This window comes from Budorcas taxicolor, chromosome 5 (genome assembly GCF_023091745.1).
Source record: "Budorcas taxicolor isolate Tak-1 chromosome 5, Takin1.1, whole genome shotgun sequence".
NCBI lineage: Eukaryota > Metazoa > Chordata > Mammalia > Artiodactyla > Bovidae > Budorcas > Budorcas taxicolor.
In genome coordinates, this window is record NC_068914.1 from 69,625,142 (window position 1) to 69,648,454 (window position 23,313).

Genomic DNA, 23,313 nt, shown 5'->3' on the forward strand with positions numbered 1-23,313 from the left:
CCATTTACAAGCCAGGACAAGTGGAAAAGTCACCTATACTAGGGTTTCCCAGGTGAAGTTTTCTCCTTTGGGGACCTCAGTTTCCTCATCTAAAGTGATTGCTTCAGACGACTCCAAAAATCCTTTCTAGAGTCAAGATTCTTTAGAAACAAGTTACCATTAAGGAATTCAGTATTAAGCGCAAAATGATTATTGCACATTTGAAAGTAAGTACATTTGATACTACTGTTGTGTAGGTAGGCCATTGAGGAGGAGGAATAGAAAAGTACAAGATTAAGTATCTACTTTCAAGGGCTTAATGATTCAGTTTCAAGTTTTGAAATAATAAAAAAACTATTTTCTAATTTAAATTAGATGCATATTTAATTTTTTAAATAATCAGTTCAGTTCAGTCGCTCAGTCGTGTCCAACTCTGAGACCCCATGAACTGCAGCAGGCCAAGCTTCCCTGTCCATCACCAGCTCCTGGAGCTTGCTCAAACTCATGTCCGTTGAGTCTGTGATGCCATCGAACCATCTCATCCTCTGTCATCCCCTTTGCCTGCCTTCACTCTTTCCCAGCATCAGGGTCTTTTCCAATGAGTCAGTTCTTCACATCAGGTGGCCAAAGGATTGGAGCTTCAGCTTCAGCATCAGTCCTTGCAATGAATATTCATGACTGATTTCCTTTAGGATTGACTGGTTTGATCTCCTTGCTGTCCAAGGGACTCTTCAGGAGTCTTCTCCAGCACCACAGTTTAAAAGCATCAATTCTTTGGTGCTCAGCTTTCTTTATAGTCCAACTCTCACATCCATACATGACTATTGGAAAAACCATACTGGAAAAACCAGACGGACCTTTGTCGGCAAAGTAATGTCTCTACTTTTTCATATGCTGTCTACGTTTGTCATGGCTTTTCTTCCAAGGAGCAAGCATCTTTTAATTTCATGGCTGCAGTCACCATCTGCAATGATTTTGGAGCCCAAGAAAATAAAGTCTGTCACTGTTTCCATTGTTTCCCCATCTATTCGCCATGAAGTGATGGGACCAGATGCCATGATCTTCGTTTTTTGAATGTTGACTTTTAAGCCAACTTTTTCACTCTCCTCTTTCACTTTCATCCAGAAGCTCTTCAATTCCTCTTCACTTTCTGCCATAAGGGTGGCATTTCTGCCACTTTTAAATAATAAAAGGCATTAAATGAACATGATTTTTTCTAGCACCTAACTTTATGACTTTCAATATGCCTTAAAACATATGCTCCTTGATCTGTCAGTTTGAAACAGTCCTCTGATTCCCAGCTATTTGAGATGAGAAACTTGGCACATGGTCACTTTCTTTATCTCTTCTCATCTTTTGTGCTTCCAGATGCCAGTTCACCATATCATTTCTTTAAAAAGGCCAAGGCTTATAAGATTTACACTCTAATCCATAACTGCAAGTCTTCATAATTGTCTAAAGAGTTTTAATAATTGAAACGCATTATTTCCTGAGAGGACTGAGTAATAAGATTGGACCCAGACATGTAATGTCACACTACTAAATCTTCAACCCCAGAAGAGAAGCCTCCAAATGTTAGGATCAAATTTTCTTTTCTTAGACTCAGTTGCTCAAAATTATGTCACACAGGAATTTATATTATGCTGAAGTGTGACTTTCATGGGCTTTCCATAGGCTTTTTTTTTGTTTTTAAAAAATTCCATCTGTCTTATTCCACAATAAAAAAATTATTCTAAAAGCATAGCCATATTATTACTATCTCACCTGAAAAAGTTAATAACTGCTTAATATAAAATATCTGCTGAGGAAGGTTCAAATGTCCACGATCATTTAATAATTTTTTTAGTTTGTCCAAATACATTCTAACTGATTTTCCAACTGATTTTAATATATGATTCCCCCATTTCCCACCCCTTGTTTTTGGTCCTTCTGGTTTATTTGACAAAGAAACTGGTAATTTCTCCTGTAGAGTTTTCCACTGTCTGGATTTTGTTGATTGTGTCCTGTGTTCTTCTCCCTGTATTTCTGTATGTTAGTATTAAATCTAGGCACCTAACGAGATTTGTGTTCATTTTTTTTTGTTATCTTTCCATTCAGGAGCATATATGGTGTCTGTTTGTCTCATTTTTTGTGATTTTAGCTGTCACTGCTAAGCATTGTCTGAATAATTTCATTCCTTGATTAGCCACAAATCTCCTATAAAGAGAAAAGTGTGTGTGTGTGCTCAGTCGTGTCCAACTCTTTGCAGCCCCACTGACCTTGTTCGCCAGGCTTTTCTGCCCATTCATTTTTCCAGGCAAGAATACTGGAGTGGGGTGCCATTCCCTCCTCCAGGGGATCTTTCTGACCCAGGGATCGAACCTGGGTCTCCTGCATCTCCTGCATTAGCAGGCAGATTCTTTACCACTACCACCACCCTGGGAAGTCCTATAAAGAGAAAACTTCCTCTCAACTATTTGGTTCCTGAAATACTGTTCATATAGAAAAGATGCTTGATTCTCTCCCTTATGGAAGAGTTTTCAAAAGTACAATCTGGTTTCCTAGCATCCTGTGTATGTGTAGGGGGAGAGGCAAAAAAACCCATGAAATTTACCATCTTGTTTTAAAGTGTATAACACAGTAATGTTAAATATATATATATATATATTGTTGTGCAGCAAATCTCTAGAACTTTTGTATCTTGCAAAACTGAAACTCTCAACACACAGAACAACACTCCCCTTTCTCTCTGTACTAGGTTGTGCTGTGCTTTGCTAAGTCGCTTCAGTTTATGACTCTTTGCGACCCTGTGGACCACAGCACGCCAGCCTCCTCTGTCCGTGGGATTCTCCAGGCAAGCACACTGGAGTGGGTTGCTATGCCCTCCTCCAGATCTTTCCCACCCATGGAACAGCCAGGGATAGATCGAACCTGCATCTCTTACATCTCCTTCATTGGCAGGTAGGTTCTTGACCACTCCTTGATAGCTCAATTGGTAAAGAATCAGCCTGCAATGCAGGAGACCTCAGTTCAATCCCTGGGTTGGGAAGATTCCCTGGAGAAAGGCTACCCACTCCAGTATATTAGCCTGGAGAAAGGCTACCCACTCCAGTATTTTAGCCTGGAGAATTCCATGGACTGTATAGTCCATAGGGTCACAGAGTTGGACACAACTGAGCGACTTTCACTTTCTTTACCACTAGCACCACCTGGGAAGCTCCTATTGGAGCTCCTATTAGGTCACCAGAGCCCAATAACCACTATTCTACTAAGAGTATGACTACTTTAGATACCCGCTATAAATCAAATCATGCAGGCCTTGTCTTGGCTCAGACAGTAAAGAATCTGCCTGGGTCAGGAAGATCCCCTGGAGAATGGTATGACAACTCACTCCAGTATTCCTGCCTGGAGAATTCCATGGACACAGGAACCTGGTGGGCTATAGTCCCTGGGGTCGCAAAGAGTCAGACACGACTTTCACTTTTATCTTACTTAGCATACTATCCTTAAGTTTCATCCACGTTGTAGGATGAAATCCATGTGACAGGATTTCCTTTTGTAAGGCTAATACTCTACTGTATGTTCATATCACTTTTTCTCTATCATCTTTCAGTGGGTGTTTTTGGTTGCTTTCATCTCTTAGCTATCATGCAGTAAACATGGGAGTGTATACATCTCTTCCAGATCTGTTTTCAATTCCCTGAGATATGTCTGTGTGTGTGTATTAAAGGGATGTGTTAAAGGCATAAGCTTTCACCATGGATTAAGATTTCATTTTTTCCTAGTGTTGTTTCTGCTTACTTTAAAATGTTTGCTCCCCATTGCTGTTCCAGTTTCTTGCCTTTTTGCGGGGGTTGGGGTGGGAAAGAAAAGTTTATTGCAAGGCCAACCAAACAGAATGGGTGGTTCGTACTCTAAATCCCCAAACTCCCCAGTGGTTCTCAGGGCAAAGTTTTTATAGGTAAAATTTGGTTGAAGGCTGCAGGGTATGTGACTTTCTTCTGATTGGCTGGTGGTGAGGCAACAGGGCAGTGCAGGAATCTTTTGCTCAGCCTGCAGTTGCTATCTTCCACCTGGGTGAGGGCCTCAGATTTGTAAAATCGCCAGGCCTGCTATGAAACCAGGTAAACCATCTAAACGACTTGGTTCTTCAGTCTCTCCCTTATTTGCACGAAGCAAAATGGAATTGAAAAGGTGGTGGGTGTTCTGATTCAACCAGTACCCTTTTGGACATCTACCATGTGCTGTGGTTGTAGGCACTTCTGAGTCCCCAGCACTGCTGGCTCAGTGACCTCCGTTTTTTAAATGTTTTACTGAACCACTGCCATGCCCATTCACTTATGTACAGTCTACAGCTGCTTTTGAACAATAGCAGAGTAGTTGATTCAGACACTGTAAGGTCCTCAAAGTAAAAAACAGTGATGCTCTGGCCCTTTACCGAAAAGTGTGCAAAACTCTGATGTAAATTAATAATGTTTTCCCCAGAGAGTTTTGATTCTGCCAGGACAGGGAGGGTTCACGACCTGGGACAACTTTAGTCTGCTTTGAGAACTCATGCCATATTTCTTGCAAGTCCAGCAACAGATCAAAGGCTTTCAGAGTTATCTATTCCACAATACTGTTAGAAGCAGTAATACACTCTCTTCTTTGATTATGCTGTTCTCATTTCAAGATGGTATGGATCTTTTTCATTTAACAGGTCAATCATTCAACCTGAGAAACACATGTCCTTCTGTGGAACTTTTCTTGTATCAAATAATTTTCTTACCTTGTCTTTTGTTTGCTCTTAAGTCCTTACTATTAAAATGTTAGACGTCCTGTTCTATCTTTTCTCATTTTCTATTTCTGTCTCTTGGTTATAGAGTTGACCCTTAAAATCATGGGTTTGAACTATGTGGGTCTATTTACATGCAGACTTTAAAAATACGTACACGCTGCAGTACTACAGGATCTGCAGGTGGTTGGTGCCCCTAACACCCATGTTATCCAAGGGTGAATTGTACTTTTAAGGTTCTGAAACCTTGAAACCTTTCCTCAACAACTTTATCTTGGAACCCTTCTAATGAATTGTTTTGGCTAATGAATCAGTTTAAATTTCCAGGGGCAGTTTCTTCCTTTAAATTTTCCTTTTCAAAGCATCCTATTTTCGTTTAATGAATACACCTACTTTCTTTCAAAATATTGATTATATTTGAAGGTGGGGTCCTTTTCCGACTGCATTGTTATCCGCCCCCACCATCAGATTACAGCTGATCATCTTATGTATTAGAAATTTTCCTCAAATATCTGATGACCCTGGCTCTATGTTCATATTTAACAGTAGACGTTAGAGAGCTGAATGGAAATCCCATTATACATATATGACTTGGAAATACTGGGATTCACTGAAGAGTGATAAAATGGTAGGCAGTCTTATTTTCAGGGACAACCAAAAGTTGAGTGTCTAGAGATCTTTTTTCCAGACAAATTAGTTTTTCCCAAAGAAAACAAATCCTGACATAGAAGCCTATACCCAGTGGTCAGCATTCCGGGAATATGCTTGGGAGCCCATATTCAACGCAGATTTTCACTTAATCCATATCTTCAAGATTATACCTAATCCAAGCCTTCTGTTATCCCTGGTATCCTATAAATCCTGTGATCTTCTGGTTTAGTGTCTCAAAATTATTAATCTCTGGCTTCTTGCTCAAAAAGGCTGAAGGACAGAAAGTGGTCACTGGGGACTTCCTTGGTGGTCCAGCAGTTAAGATTCCAAGTTTCCAGTGCAGGGAGCATGGGTTTGATCTCCAGATGGAGAACTAAGATCTCACATGCTGTGCAGCGCAGCCAAAAACAAGACAAAAAACAAGAAAGTGGCCACCTGACTTCAATAAACGAAGAGAAAGGTAGTTCAATGATTCTGTAGGCAGATATGCAATCAATCCTCTTTTTAATGCTCCAAGTATCATCTCTGAAAATGAGCACCTGGTTCCTCCAGGTACTAAACAGCATTCCTGGACACTGCAACGTATACTGGCTTCTTTCTCAACCTGCCACCTTTTGCAGGCATTCAGATGATCATTTCCTTGGTTTTGGCTCTTTCTTTACCTGCATTTTCTTTCCCTAAAATTTATTCAACTCTCTTATCCTTTGATTTTTTTCTCTCCTGTTTCATCTGTCATTGTGTGTTTACACTTAACTGAGATTTCAGGAGAGAAAGAAAATAAATGGTCAGTGTGTAATATTTAGTTGCAAATCTTCAAACTGAACTATAAATCATCCTAAAATACTGGGATATGGAAATGTTTTCCATGCTTTTAGCTTCCTGAAAGTACTTTCATAAATCTTACTAGAGATTTCTTAACAATGGAACAAACAAATAAAAGGATGACCAAACAATGAACGAACAGGACTCTGAAATCAAATATATTGGCAGAAAACAAATTTGTAATGCAGGCCACATTTTAATGTAGTTTTTAAAAAACACTTCCAAATACAACTGTAAATGTAATCAGGAAAAATACTTCAAGCATGTATCTTAATTAGTACATTACTTAAAAGAATTTCTTGAATCCTTGGCTTTCTTCATTGGGTTTACAAAGGTATAAACCTACTGATTTTTCCCTTTGAGTATTCTGTACTAAATGTAGTTTACCCAGCTGTAATTATAGAAAAAAAAAAAACCCACTGACAAAAATCACCTTTTAAATAGGGAAAAAAAGTTTCCCTTAAGTTGGTAAAGACTGTAAATTGATACTTTAAAACTTCTGATTTACTATAAAGCAGCAATTAGTAAAATCCATACTCTTCCCCCAAATTCTGCTTCTCTTCTACTGCAAAATCTTTGTAAAAAATGTTCGAGTGCAATAAAGTATCTGTATTTTTAAAAAATCAAATAGAGATAACAAAGTAATTTCTCACGAAGTTATAGCAAAGAAATACTTAACAGTATCATGTTCTGCTAAGGAAAACATTATTGTGGAAGACATTCAAGGAATCTAAAATGTTTCCATTGTGGTAGTACAAGGCAGTGCTTCAGGCTGATGCTCATAGTATTGCTAAAACAGCCCTTTCCCCTTTAGAGTGAAAAATCAGTGCACATTCCTCCATATATTAAACAACTGAAGTCTCAAAAAATTATCAATTGCTTTAAAATAACTGTCTAACTCACCTTGAAAACACAGACTAGCTATGATAAATCTACTTTCACAAAGGAGGTATTTGCAGTGACCTAAAAGAAACTGGCTAAATCCCATGGAGGGTCAGGAAACTAAATGCAGGTCAGAAAAGAGGGAGAGATGACAGATGCTTTCTGTGGAATGAAGAGCAACAATTTAAATATCTATTGTGAAATACTGAAAGTTGTGGCGCTCAATCAGTTTCTATTACTTTTACAACACAGTAAACCAAAAATATTAAAACATGAACCCTATCTTATTCTCAAAAACAATTTTCTGCTACATACATAAATAAAAAGTGCTTATAACTAATAATACACAACACTAAAAATATCAGCTCTTAAGATCACAAATAACCTATGTCTCATTGCCAGCAATGAGGGTGATAAATGCTAATGGTGCCATGATATTTACAAAAAAACAAAAAAATATTTATATTCAATTATTATCTCCTATAGTCCCAGTGTTTTCATTATACCACTGAGCATAAAATAATCTTTAGACAGATAATTAGAACAGATTATATTTTAGAAGCGTAAAATGCAAGAAGATCCTTCTTAGCGATTGTTTGTACTAGTTCATAATGAAAGTAAACATGAATAGAACACAATTCTAGGGGAAAAAAAGAGAGACTTATTTATTTGTTTTATAAAATAAAAGGAGAAATCTTAGTCAAGAGGTGGCAGCTTTAGGTGTCATCTTAACCAAGAATTAATTGATAGTATTTTTTATTCACTTAAATAAGACAGGAAAGGAAATTCTACTTCCTGCTACCTGCTCAGTCACTTCAAACGTTCTTCTTAAGGAAGTAAAATCAAAATATCTTGGTTTTTGGTTTCTCTTTTAAAGTAAAAATTTCCAGATGCCCTGGAATCAGTGAGTTCGATTTGGTGTCCTCTTGTGTTCTGGGAAAGAACAATCACTTTAAACTGAGATCTCAGCCTTCAAATGCTGTGACCAATTATTTGTGAGTTATAATCTGCAGGTTCCATTTTTAAAATATGTGGGATGACACTGTCAATTCGAACATTGCCGATGAGACCTTTGAAAAACAGTTCTTCGGTGATGGTAGCATTCATCAATCTCAAAGCTGGCAATCGAAGTAGTAGTCTAGACAACCTCAAAAGAAAAAAGGAAGGCGAACAAGGTTGTAAATCAAAGAGTAACTCAGTGGAAAGATATTAGTAATTTCTGCATGAATACTAATGCCATAAACAAAGATCATCAACAGTTTTCAACACTTAAAACCTTTAGTATTCTCAAGCCTTAAACTATATGACAGTCACCTGGATATATATGATGTCTGACAGACTTCTTTGGAAAGCTTTGCTTTTAACTGCTATGCTGTGCTACCTCTAGTTGGTTGTATAAACCATGGAACAAAGTTTTAAATCATGGATCAAGTTCTAAGTTTAATGGCTTAGGAACTCTTTCAAGGTTATAACAGCAATGTTTTGTGTTATCAGGATACATGAGGCTCAATGATAAGTTTTTTAGGTTTTGCTTTGCAAAATGTATTGGGAATAGTAAAACAGGCAATGAAGTGAAGTGAAGTGGAAAGTCGCTCAGTCATGCCTGACTCTTTGCAACCCCATGGACTGTAGTCCCTGTAATTCTCCAGGCCAGAATAACTGGAGTGGGTAGCTGTTCCCCTCTCCAGGGAATCTTCCCAACCCAAGAATCGAACCCAGGTCTCCCGTATTGCAGGCAGACTCTTTACCAGCTGAGCCACTAGGGAAGCCCAAAATAGGCAATTAATGGGGAGCACAGATTACAGAATCAAAACCATTAGGTTCAAATCCTGATTCAACTACTTCCTAGCTATGTGAATGGGTGGAAGCCACTACTCGCCCTGTCTCTTTCACAATGTTGTGACAATCAACAAAATGATCCCTGCCAGGTCCTGTGCTAGTGAGGTAGGACAATGTCTCATGTGAAAGTACATTATAAGTTGAAAACTGCTATCCAAAGGTAATTAATTAATAATAAACTATCTACGAATATAAGAAACTAAGAAAGAGTTCCAGAGGTCAAAGAACCTGGAACCTAATGGCACAGAGGTCAGCAAGAAGGTATAGAGTCAAAACGAGGAAAATTCTAAATACTGTATTTATTTGTAAGTGTGTGCTGGTTGCTCAGTTGTGTCCGACTCTTTGCGACCCCATGGACTGTAGCCTGTCAGGCTCCTCTGTCCATGGAATTCTCCAGACAAGAATACTAAAATGGGTTGCCATGCCCTTCTCCAGGGTATTTTCTTGACCCAGGGATCAAACCCTGGTCTCCAGCATTGCAGGCAGACTCTACCATTTCAGCCATCAGGGAAGCCCAATAGTTTATATAAGGTATAAAACTTTTGAACCTTTAAAAAACTGAAAAAAAAAGGTCATAACAAAACCAACACCCAAAGAACCACCTTTTCAAAAAGTTTGTGGCATTATCTATCCTTCCTCTATGCTAAGCCTTACGCTCTTGAGAACAAGTGAAACCAGCAGACCCAGAATTAAGTAATCTTTCTGTATTCATGTACTATACTGCTCAAATATCTCATTTCCTGTTTGTTCCCACCAGCTGAGCTGTATTCACAGAACTGGTAGGAAGTACGGTAGGAAAACTGGTTAGATGTTAGATAAACTACAGCTGATTTTCATGATGGAACTGGCTTATAAGCCTATTATCTAATATATGTAAAAAGTTATTATATGTAACATATTCTTTTACTAGTTTGAAGTATGTTAATATTAGTAAACAAATTTATATAGCCCTTACTATGTAACAGGCACTGCTCTACCAAGCTCTTTGAATATATTAACTGATTTAATCCTTATACTAACTATAAAATGTGGGTACTATTATCTCCATTTTACAGTAAAGAAATTGAAATAGAAGTTAAATAACTTCTATTAACTTCTATAAGGTCATACAGCCAGTAAGTGGCAGGGTTAGGCATTAAACCCAGGTGCTCTTGCTCTGACAGCCAAATGCTTAATCACTCAAAAACTGAGTTCATTTTATTAAAGGACACTGGTAAGAAACACCTTGCTATAAATGCCATAAGCCAAATTTCAAAATTAATTATAAACTAAGCTAATGGTATTTTTTTAATTCATGTACTTTTCATCTACTTTTCTAATTCAATCCATTATTTCACCTGAAGCAAGTTAAGAGCTTGGGTGTGAGAGTCAAACTACCTGGCTCTGCTGTTTATTGTGTGACTTTGAGCAGGTTACTTAACCTCTCTGTGCTGAAGCCTCATATAAAAGAGTACATATAAAGTACTTGCAACAATGCATTACCTACTTGAAAGGCCAAAGCTGACTAAATTTAATTACACTTGGAATGGAGAATAAGGAAACAGATACACAAAAATTTTTAAGATGAATTTAACTTCTAGATACCTGTAGGTGTCATCTGGATATGTTTTGGTTATATAATCTTGGAATTCAACATAAGCCTTTTCCTGAAATTTCTCAATCTGTTCCATGTTTTCTAGGCCTGGATGATCTGAAACATTAAAGAATATACTGTTACCTTAGTTCTGAATACTCATTTACTAAGACACCAACTGGAGATGGAAGAGGTGATAAAAACCAGTTCAGAAGGAAGCCCGATCATATGTGTGGCTCTTTCATTCCACAAATACTATTTTAATAACCCACCCACTAAATACCAGGCACTGTACTTAAACCCTTAAAACTATTTCATCTGAGATATGTATTCTAACATCTAATAAAATCAAACCATTGGCTCAAATAAAATAAGACAGCTTTTCTATTTCAAAAGTGGTAGAAAGGATTTTCGGAGAAGGCAATGGCACCCCACTCCAGTTACTCTTGCCTGGAAAAGCCCATGGACGGAGGAGCCTGGTAGGCTGCAGTCCATGAGGTTGCTAGGAGTCAGACACGACCGAGCGACTTCACTTTCACTTTTCACTTTCATGCATTGGAGAAGGAAATGGCAACCCACTCCAGTGTTCTTGCCTGGAGAATCCCAGGGACGGGGGAGCCTGGTGGGCTGCCATCTATGGGATCGCACAGTCGGACACGACTGAAGTGACTTAGCAGGAGCAGAAAGGATTTTGATCATTTTGCTTTCAATAGAAACAAAAAAATGAAACGACTTAGCTTAGTTAAAAGTATTTTTAACCAATGAAGTATTTTCAGAATGAAAGTGAAGGTGAAACTCGCTCAGCCATGTCCGACTCTTTGTTACCCCAGGCTCCTCTATCCATGGAATTCTCCAGGCCAGAATACTGGAGTGGGTAGCCTTCCCCTTCTCCAGGATCGAACCCAGGTCTCCCACACTGCAGGCGGAAGCACTCCCACTCTTTACCAGCTGAGCCACAAGGGAAGCCCAAGAACACAGGAGTGGGTAGCCTATCCCTTCTCCAGCGGATCTTCCCAACCCACGAATCCAACTGGGGTCTCCTGCATTGCAGGCTGATTCTTTACCAACTGAGCTATGAGGGAAGCCCCCATTTTCAAAATATATTCTTTAAAATTTTTTTTCATTAAAATAATAATACATACTTTAACTTAAGTATAATTGACATACAACATTGTATCTGTTTAAGGTACACAACAAAATGAAGTGACATTCATATGCACTGTGAAATGATCACCACAGTAAGTCTAGTTACCATCTGCTACCATTCAAAGCTACAAAACTTCTTTCTTATGATGAGAACTTTCAAGGTTTATTTTCTAGGAACTTTCATGTTTACAATACAATAGTGACTACTGTCACCATGTTATAAATTGTATCACTGTGACCTGATTATAACTGCAAGTTTGTACCTCATGATTCTCCTTCACCCATTTCACCCACCCCCTCATACATGCTATATTCTATATTTTTTTAATAAGAAAATCTTCCTTTCATCATTGTTAGGATAAAAAGATACTTATGAAATTATAAACTCTAAACATCATCTCTATCAGAAAAATAATATAGCAATATGAAATAACCTAAATAAATATTTCACTGAAATGGAAATGTTGAAAGAATTTCATGAAACTTATGCCTAAAATATGACAGTGGTATCCTGACTAAGGAGAATTAGAGAAGTAGCAAACAGAAATAGAGGAAATACTTAATAAAACAAAAGTACATTATAATTCTGTTGTCAAATCTATGGTCTTTCAATTTTAAGGAAAATTAAAGGGGCAAATTGGTTGTGATAAAAATTGCGATACATGTTATTAATTTATCTAAAACATCAGAAGAATAGTACAAAATAGCTTTAATTATCTTACTGATCTCACTGAAGGTGGTAAGACGCAGGGTTCCTCAGATAATTTTATGATGATATACAGTAACAGAAAAACATATACCAAAATGAATACAGAGCCTAAGAGTCAGTTTTTCTTACTCTAAAATTGATTGTTGAGCTTTACTGTTGTTTTACTATATGTAAAAACTAGTAATTGGCAGAAAGACAAGAGACCCATTTTTCTATTTACTGGGAGCTCGGAGAAGGAAATGGCAAACCACTCCAGTGTTCTTGCCCGGAGAGTCCCAGGGACGGGGGAGCCTGGTGGACTGTCGTCTATGGAGTCGCACAGAGTCAGACACGACTGAAGTGACTTAGCAGCAGCATAAGATGTTTGGAAATTTAACCCATTAACAAAGCAATCTTCATCTCTCTTTTTGCCTTTTAATGATGCCTAGCAGAATATACCTAAACATTCAAGTGCTGAACAGGACTAAAAGTCTATGTCATTTCACTGATTTCTTCAATTTCCCTTTTCATACCCAGATGTCTAACATCCAAAAATTTCACAGATTTGAAGGGTACAATTCAATAGTTTTTTAGTATATTCAGAGTTGTGCAACCCTCATCACAATCTAATTTTAGAACATCTTTGTTGGCCCCAAGAAGCACCCATTAATAGTCACTATCCATTCTCTCCTCTCCTTACACCAAGGAAGTCACAAATCTCTCTATAGATTTGCCTATTCTAGACAATGCAGATACATGGAAATATTTAATATGTGTTTTTTTTGTGTGTGTGATTGGTTTCTGTCACTTGCATACTGTTTTCAAGGTTTATCCATGGTGGCATGTATTAGAATTTTGTTACTTTTTATGGCTGAATGATATTCCATTTATATATACATTACATTTTGTTTATTCATTTGTTTGATGGACACTTCAGTTGTTTCCACTTTACATCAATGTACATTCCCAATGGCAAATGTATGAGGGTTGCAATTTCTCCACATCCTCAAACACTGTATTTTTAATAAGTAAATGTTTATATACCTGGACTGAAGAGTACTATTGCCTTCAGGTAGGCATATTCATATCCATCAATGCAGAGTTTTACCATGCTGTTACAAAACTCCTGTAGTTTGAAGATGTGTTCCATCAATAATTTTCTTCTTTCTGCTGGTATTTTATCTTTAATTAAAAACAAAGAAACAAACAAAATCTTCTAGTGTTCAGCAAAAATGCATGACTACTTTTATCCAACATATTTCCTCCTCACTAATTTCCAGCTTTGAATATAATCAATGTATCAAATGTTAAAAATTAAATCTATCTGTAAGTTTAATGTTTTATTTATTTATTTATTCAGCTGTGCTGGGTCTTAGTTGCAGCATGTGGGATCTAGTTCCTGAACAAGGGATGGAACCCAGGCCCTCTGCACTGGGAGCAGAGTCTTAGCCACTGAACCACCAGGGAAGCCCCTCTCTGCAACTTCAGATGAAACTAATTAATGATCTTCAGACACTGTTCATTCAAGAAAATAAAAAAAGAACAGGCTGTTAATATAAAAAGCCCTAAAGATAATGCTTCCTTCCAAGATACACCTTTGAGAAGATAAGCTATAAAGACTAACTACAAAAGACTCAAATTTTGGTAATAGGATTTAAGTTTATATCAATAAACAAAATGAAAAATGAGCAAAATCATCTAGACAGTTAAGTTACCAACACTACTACAACAACAACAAAAAAACCCTGTTAAGACCAAAGAAAAGTTGAATAAAACAGTATGTTCTAACTTAAAATTTATTGTGTTTATGTAGTACTGACTTCTGGCATATCTACTACTGATGAGATCTTAAGGTTATTCTTTGCCATTAAGTGGAGGGGAAGCAGATAGTTCAAGGAAAATGTCCAACAATGGGAAGCGGCATATACAAAGGAAATAAATGTAATTCTCTGTCTATAATTTTTTCTTGAACTCAAAAAAAATAGTTCTTCCCATTTGATGAAGGGGCACCTTCTTGGATGGTCACAAGCCATTCTGAAACAAAACATTTATAAATCAGTGCTTGCCCACCTGTCTCCTCAAAAGGAAAAAGATAATTAGGATTGTTCTGTGACTCTTTAGTAGTGTCTAAGTGAAAGGATACATACTGATGAATTGATTAAAAAAAAAAAAAAGTTTAGCCTACCTTGGGATTCAAAAGGCTACAATGAAGAAAAGCAGTTTAAAAACAGTTGGTAAATCTATATTTATAAATAGTTGATTACCTCTATATAAGCGTACCCTGGATTCTTTGGTATGTATGTTGAAGTGTAAAAATTCATGAGGCCTGATCAGAAATAGCACTTAAATACATTTGTTTCAGTTTTGTTGTACTCTCATTTAAAACTATTTTGGGTGATTAATGAATTTTATCAAAATGTAAAAATTATGTAAGGTAAAAAGGATATTGGTATTTATCTTTTGATACTTAACTTTAAACGTAATACTATAAAACCGATGTCTCCTCTTATATCCTAGAAAAGGAAAAATAAGGTGCTTTTTACCTTGTTGAAGGCTACTGTGAAGACAGTTGACAAATGTTGCTAATATAGTTGCGACATTCATCACTTGCCAGCACTGGGCAAGACCAAGAGTAAAAAGTTCATTCCAATAAGCTTTCACCAATGATATGCTGTTTTCTTGCCTATAAAAACAAAAACAAATATCAAATACATTTTATGAAACCTTATAACTAACTCATATATTTGAAAATACAATGTTCAGTTCAGTTCAGTCGCTCAGTCGTGTTGGACTCTTTGTGACCCCATGAACCACAGCACGCCAGGCCTCCCTGTCCATCACCAATTCCCGGAGCCTACCCAAACTCATGTCCATTGAGTCGGTGATGCCATCCAACCATCTCATCCTCTGTCGTCCCCTTCTCCTGCTTCCCTCAATCTTTCCCAGCATCAGGGTCTTTTCAAATGAGTCAGCTCTTCGCATGAGGTGGCCAAAGTATTGGAGTTTCAGCTTCAACATCATTCCTTCCAAAGAAATCCCAGGGCTGATTTCCTTCATAATGGACTGGTTGGATCTCCTTGCAGTCCAAGGGACTCTCAAGAGTCTTCTCCAACACCACAGTTCAAAAGCATCAATTCTGCAGCACTCAGCTTTCTTTATATTCCAACTCTTACATCCATACATGACCAATGGAAAAAACATAGCCTTGACTAGATGGACCTTTGTTGGCAAAGTAATGTCTCTGCTTTTTAACATGCTGTCTAGGTTGGTCATAACTTTCCTTCCAAGGAGTAGGCGTCTTTTAATTTCATGGCTGCAGTCACCATCTGCAGTGATTCTGGAGCCCACAAAGACAAAGTCAGCCACTGTTTCCCCATCTATTTGCCATGAAGTGATGGGACCAGAAGCCATGATCTTCGTTTTATCAATGTTGAGCTTTAAGCCAACTTTTTCACTCTCCTCTTTCACTTTCATCAAGAGGCTCTTTAATTCTTCACTTTCTGCCATAAGGGTGGTGTCATCTGCATATCTGAGGTTATTGATATTTCTCCCGGCAATCTTGATTCCAGCTTGTGCTTCCTCCAGCTCAGTGTTTCTCATGATGTACTCTGCATATAAGTTAAAATAAGCAGGGGGACAATATACAGCCTTGACGTACTCCTTTTCCTATTTGGAACCAGTCTGTTGTTCCATGTCCAGTTCTAACTGTTGCTTCCTGACCTGCATACAGGTTTCTCAAGAGGCAGGTCAGGTGGTCTGGTATTCCCATCTCTTTCAGAATTCTCCAGTTTATTGTGAACCACACAGTCAAAGGCTTTGGCATAGTCAGTAAAGCAGAAATAGATATTCTTCTGGAACTCTCTTGCTTTTTTGATGATCCAGCAGATGTTGGCAATTTGATATCTGGTTCCTCTGCCTTTTCTAAATCCAGCTTGAACATCTGGAAGTTCACGGTTCACGTATTGCTGAAGGCTGGCTTGGAGAATTTTGAGCATTACCTTACCAGCGTGTGAGATGAGTGCAGTTGTGAGGTATTTGAGCATTCTTTGGCATTTCCTTTCTTAGGGACTGGAATGAAAACTCTGAGTCTAAAGTTTTATACAGGAAAGTCAAAGGTAATCAACCAGTGAACAAAGCACACAAAAAAAGAACAGAGTAAACAGATTTAAAAAGTCAGTTTTTGATGGCCTGTGTTATACCTCTTCGTTAGAAAATAACATTGGCATTGTTGTACAATAAGGTCCTACAACTTGACCAATACTTTTCTAACTATGGGCTTAACTTTCTCCATAGTCTCTTTGCTTCTTCAAACCAGTTACTTTAAAACAATATGAAGAAATCTGGAAAACTTTAAACAAAGCTTGGATTTCTCATAATAGACCATTTTCCATTACCACCTAATCTAAACAGAATACAGACATGCTCTTCAGTGATACAACCAAACTTCTAACTCATCATAGTGGTACTATGGGCTAATTTATATTTTCTTACCTTTTTAGAGGGCAACCAACCCCGTGATTAAAAAACAATTACTTCTATTTTCAGACATATTCAGTGTATGCAAGTTTCAGATCCTTATTAGCAAGCCTGAGATGACACTGAAACAGTGGTGGTAGGGAGAAACAACACCCCAAGTCATCTAGAGCCTCCCTCATTTAAGCCAATCAAAAACAGCCTATTACAAATGCTGGCTCCAGTGCACTGACTTCATTCAAACTGTTAACTCCATCAAATTATGAAATATGGATAATCTTCCACATAAAATAATACACAGTAAATACCACCCACTCTGATTCTTCATATAAAATTTCAAGTTATAATGCTGTATCAGTTTGCCCCCTTTAATCAAATTCTCCCAAAATAAAAGCTCTTGCCTCATGTACATCTGTGCTACAAAATCACACTTAATATTCAAGAACTTCAAGACACTTACCCTAGAGCCTGGAAGGAAGGAATTGAAAGTGCCCAGTGCATTGATAAGAACAGCAGCCTGGAGGCAGACTCCCCAATGTAGTGCACATTCAGGTACTCGGGCATAGGAGACGGCATGGTGAGCTAGTGTGAACAGGGATAAGGTCAATTATCTCACATCGGACACTTCGAAAGGAGCACTCTTTGAAAAACTTAACTGTCAACATGTCAAGTAACTATCTAACATATTAGCCAAAAAGGCAAATCTTGATATAATCCAAGTCACTGGATGTGACAGCTAAAAACAGGATTTAGAATAAATGAAAAGACCAGAGTTTCTAACAAAGCAATATTCAGATAAAGCAGAATTCCACTTAACAAATACCAACCACAACAGTATCTCAGTGTGTTTTTAAAAGTTACTTTCTGTCTTCATATCAACAATAAGTCTTTCCTTTCCTCTCTTCACTAACAGTATCTATATAACAAATTTAATTCAAGAAGCAATCCTTTATGTTAAATGTCCCTTTCATCTAGGCTATGGGGATAACAAATTCAAATGCTTATAGGAGAGTAATGAGTGAAGTGACCTGCTGATGCCATTTGTAGAGGGCACATTCCCAGATAACGAGCATGGCTCAATTCAACACATTGAAAACATTTGGAATTCGGGCTCAGAACTACTTGCTTTTTCAATTTTTCAAAAAGTAGCTTCTACGTAAAATCTTACCATCTAATCTACAGGAAAAATAAAACGTGTCTGTGGCCGTAACAGTCACAGGCTGACCTTAGATAATGCGTGACCACTGTTGGAAATAAAGGTCTTACATCAGAATACTTATCAAAGCATTTTTGAAAATCTTGTTAAACAGATCTTTTATTGCTATAAATTAAATGTAATTTCATCCATAAGAAACTTCTATTTTAAAATTATTAAAATGATCAGTAATACCAAGCATAGGTGATTATATAGGGAAACAAATACATAAAACTGAAGTGAGGTGAAAGTTGTTCAGTCATGTCCGACTCTTTGCAACCCCATGGACTATACAGTCCACGGAATTCTCTAGGCCAGAATACTGGAGTGGGTAGCCTTTCCCTCCTCCAGGAGATCTTCCCAAGCCAGGGATCGAACCCAGGTCTCCCACATTGCAGGCGGATTCTTCACCAGCTGAGCCACCACGGAACTGAGTACTGGCCAAATGAAGGGCAAATTGGCTGTATCTATCAACATTTTAAAACTGAGCTTATCCTATGACCTAACAACGCTATTTCTAAATCTTTATTCCAAAAGGATACTTGCATATATGCACAAAAAAGCGTATACAAGGATGTCCATTTCAGTACTGCTCTTAACAGAAAAACTAAATGCTGGCTACAACCCAAATTTCTATCACTAAGGAAAGAATAATCCATGCCTACTTAGTAGGCATTAAAATTAGTAACATAAACTGAGACAGCATAGAAAAGACATTTCAGACATCTAAGCAGAAAAAATAGAAAAATAATATTGATGAACCAATATATGTTAAAAAGAGTGTATGTATATAGATACACACTTTATGTGTATTGTATATATGATAGGAGGAGATACACCACACAGTTAACAGTAGCTACCTCTGCTGGGGGACAGGTGGCAATGCCCATGTGCATTTTTCTGGGGAGTGAATATACAGCTTTTAACGGGTTCTCAAAGGTATCTATGATGCCAAACAGATCAAAGCTTTTCATTGAAATGATACCAAAGTTCTCTGGAAATGTTAGCTAAAAATGCAAAAAATATTAATTTCCTTTGTTCAATGTTAGCCATAAGTGGTTTGTCTACTTACAAAATGGTGTCAAGTAATAAAACAGGACAATCAACAGCTGGAATTTCACATGTGAAAAGATAATTTTTAAAATGTTTGAGAAATGTTTACTACAGCAATAAACTAAAATATCATTCCTTAAGAGAATTATAATAAGTAGATATTAAGCATCATAAATTTAATTGTTAGGATGCAACTGTTTCCACACATAAGTATATAAAAAACAAATTGGAAACTATCACACATTTTCATACTGCCTATGGTGAGTAGGGAAAAAAAAAAAAAACCCTGGAAAGTCAGGGAAATTACCAAAGATTACTAGTTTTAAGGGTAGGATTAGGGTGCAAAAACAAGACTACCCTTTGCTAAGTAGTTTAAAATCATTCTAAAACAAATGAAATACTTACAATATGTAAAAACTGGATATTAGGGCTAAAAGATACAGATGCACCCTGATTTACACAATAGTGGTGGCAATGTTGAAAACTCTGTCGCTCTAATCGTGAAACTGAAACCACCTGCAATATACACTAGAACCTGTTATTCAAAAGACTGCCACATTGTATTATTTTATAGAGAAAAAATGGCTTAGAATTTATCTGTTTTACATACATAATTTTCTTAAAGCCAAGATAAACCTCCAGCATTATATCAACGCCAATTCTAGAAAGAAAAATGTTTTAATTTCCCCAAGTCATCTGTCCAAAACAAATTTTTGAAGGATGACCCTGATTATTTTCACTGCCTGTTCCTCTAGCCCCCATAACATTTTTTCTTGTGAAGTACAAATAAAGCATTTCTGATTTTTTCATGTAAATTAACTTTGGTAAAATGTTCCATAAAGACTAGTTTCCCTGATACATTTGTCAACTATATCAAATTACAGCCACAATTATTTAAATGTGACTTTTCTCTGAGTCATTTCTACCAAGCCACATTTTGTAGGAATAAATTTTATCATACGCAGCTTTGATCAGTGTTAGATTTTTTTTTTGGCTGCACCGCACAGCATGTGGGATCTTAGTTTCAGGAAGGGACAGAACCCACGTGACCAACCTGCAGTGGAAGCGCAGAGTCTTAACCACTGGACCACCAGGGAAGTCCCCGGCCAGGGTTAGATTTATTTTGTGTTCACTATTTCTGCCAGTAGCACACGTATCTATTTGATAACTGTATATATGTTCATAAGAAGCCCATGGAAATTTATAATATCCAGTAAAGTTACGAGCAACTACCCTCAGGTAGTCCAGGACTGCTATGCTATGCACTGCTAACTAGGAGTTCTTAAGCACTTCCAATCACTTGCATATGATTTGCTAACAGTCCTCAGGGTAGGCAGAGCAAAGATAAACAGAGGGATCGAAACAGCAGAATTTTAACGAAGGGTCTCAATGTCTCAATGGTCAGCCTCCCTATAGCTGTAGTTCGAATATTATCTGAATGACAAATCAAATGCCAGATGTTATTTTCTAATATTCTACATGTACTGTTTCTAGTATTCTACATGTATTGTTTTCATCATAAATATATTTAAGGAAGCAAAAAAGAAATTACAGATGTACCTTCTCCAAATGGTTAAAGTGTAAAACGTTAAAAACCAAAAATGAAATAGTTTTAACCTTCTTAAAATGAGGCGGAGAGCTAGCTAACTGAGGCATTATATAATTAATTGTGTTCTTTGTAGTTAACTTGGTAAAAGCAGAAAATCTGGGTAGTGGATACTAATTTACACTAAAGCAGTAGTAGCTAGGCACTGAATAAAACCAGTGGATTCCACACATGAGGAACACCAATACTTAAGAACACTACCATCAACAAACTATGTCTAACAGAGCCTAATAGAAAAAAAATCATGTCCAAATGTCCTAAAAGCTAGCTTTTATAATCTTAAACACATTAATATTATGAGTACTATGTAAACAGGATGTTTTATTGAGCTGTTATTTTATGTTTTAGCTGCTGTTTCGAATCCTATTTGGGGTATCTCTGAGTTTAAAAGCACAACAAATATATTTTGACTTCTGAAAGGACAATTAAAATCAAAATGGTCACACAACATAAAAATTATGAAATATATATACATATAGAAATACCCTGAAAGCTACATGTGAATCGCTGAGAAGTGGCCCCTCTTTTTCGATGTAATTTATGCTTGAGTCTCCAGCAATTAGGTGTACGTTTCCTTCCATGCCCTCTCCTGAGCTCTGACAGGCTGTGCTTTCTCCAGGATTCAAAGCTTTTGCAAGAGTGTCAAATGCCCTATAAGGAGACATCAGAAGCTGTGAGCTTGGCCAATCTCCACAATAAAATGAGAATTCTATATAAAATTTGGAAATTAAGATTTAGGCCTTAAAAACTGTTTAGAAAATAGAACTTTGGTATATCACTGAGCATTCTATATCAGTGTTGTCTCTGACTCACTCTCCAAAAGTAACAAATTAAACTTCAAATGTATAGCAGGAAAAACTTTATTATTAATATATTTTACCAGAGAATTAGTCTTTTTAAAAAACTTGCATGATTTAAGGGGAGAAAAATTCTTACGCTTCCTTTTACAAGTTAAATATTTGATACAACAAGGTATCAGGCCATTTATTTTACATACAGAAGTTATTTAGAAGAACAAGGGCAAGAACTTAAGTTGACTTTATTTTACACAACACAAAGTTAGGTTTTCAATTTTATTTTAAAATGCAGAGAATACTCTAAACTTATGATAACACAGCTATATCTGAACTATAAGAATCTGAGATTAGGATGGCAAATAATTATTAGCAAATAACTAGTCAAAATAGCTCCCTGTATTTTTCAGTGAGAGCGCTTCCACAGTTCTTTAAAACCTCATGTTCAACAAAGTACTTAGTGAGATTCTTAAATGCAGTTCCCTCAATATTTTAGAAGAGGAACAGAGTCTGAAAAAAGCCTGAAAAAAGCTGGTTTCTACGTAATAGCGAAAGAATGAAAAGTAGAATTCTGATACAAGTTTCCTGAAGTGTAAACTTAAAACTATAATGGATTCAACCCAATTTTTAAAACCTATTTTCATCACCAGAAATTGGTGGAGGAAATGAAAAATGACTGCCTAGTAAGATATATGTTAAACTTTAAATACACAGAATATAAAATCTGGCAACTAAAACATCTGAAAAATCAGACCCAAATTATCATCTTTATTGGGAAAAAAAAAAAAAAAACTCCTGAATTTTATGACTACATTTCTAATCTTATCATATTTGCTTATTGCTCATTATTTACAATGTAACCTGCTGGACATCATTTTATAGTGAATAGAATTTTTCAATGAAAATTTACTTATGACTTAAATTTTCTAAGTTTAATAGAAATAATTGGTATTTGAAACTTCTGTAAATAATATTTAACATAACAGTATTTTTTTTAAGAGATACTAAAGGACAATTGGCAAAGGGACACATGATCAAAACAGATCTTACCTTGAAACATCACCGTTAGTCTGCATTTCTTGATGAAATTCACACAAAGAGGTATAAGAAGTATCACCATTGCTTAAGCTTTCAATCATAGACACTTCATTACTATTTGGAGCAGGATCTTTAGTTTTTCCAAGGTTTGCTAATGATGTAACCACACTGGCCAATGTACTTAAATCTCCCTGACATGATACAGCCTTTAAAAAAAAAAATTAAAATTCTGCAAATTGGTATCAGTTAACATTTCAATCTTAAATATCTAATTCTAGAATGTGAAATGCCAAAAGAAAAGTATATAAAGATAAATGAAATCTAGAAAGTAAAATCAAAGAGCTCTGAGCTTTTAGAAACTTGAGGGAACAAGTTTAAAAATATCAGGCACATTTCCTAGGAAATATTAATATTTACACAGGTGACTTTAAACTAAAAACTGTACATAATGGCTATCTATCCACATAACAATTGCTTTCTTTTATTAAAAAGGTATTTCCTGCCCCAGATCTTAGTTGTGGCATGTGGTATCTAATTCCCTGACCAGGGATCGAACCAGGACTACCAGGTAAGTCCCGTAACAGTTGCCTTCCCTATAAAAGGATATTAAATTAGATGAGCTTTCAAGATCTTCCAGCATTAAAATTTTGATATTGCTGTAATTTTCAAAACTTATTATGCAAACCTGAAAGTTGCATAGGATAAAATTAATGTTTTATTAAGGAATAGAGAAAAAAAAGGAAAGTGTATTACTGAACAGACTTCCAGGATGCCAAGTTTTACCAGCCACTGTGTTAAATGTGTTAAACATCAAGCACTCT

At 36.6% G+C, this 23,313-nt stretch overlaps 1 protein-coding gene across 1 annotated transcript in view; it reads right to left on the reverse strand.

The window, feature by feature from the left end:
* Nucleotides 1-7,783: 7,783 nt before the first annotated feature.
* NR2C1 (nuclear receptor subfamily 2 group C member 1) overlaps nt 7,784-23,313 on the reverse strand; it is a 39,043-nt gene continuing 23,513 nt past the window's right edge. Inside the window, exons 8-14 of the mRNA XM_052639560.1 lie at nt 22,505-22,698; nt 21,146-21,311; nt 17,267-17,388; nt 14,877-15,016; nt 13,378-13,515; nt 10,511-10,616; nt 7,784-8,234 (exon numbers count right to left, since the gene is read on the reverse strand). Of these exons, the coding sequence (XP_052495520.1) occupies nt 8,060-8,234; nt 10,511-10,616; nt 13,378-13,515; nt 14,877-15,016; nt 17,267-17,388; nt 21,146-21,311; nt 22,505-22,698 (1,041 nt within the window). The 3' untranslated portion in view covers nt 7,784-8,059. The remainder of the gene's footprint in view (nt 8,235-10,510; nt 10,617-13,377; nt 13,516-14,876; nt 15,017-17,266; nt 17,389-21,145; nt 21,312-22,504; nt 22,699-23,313) is intronic.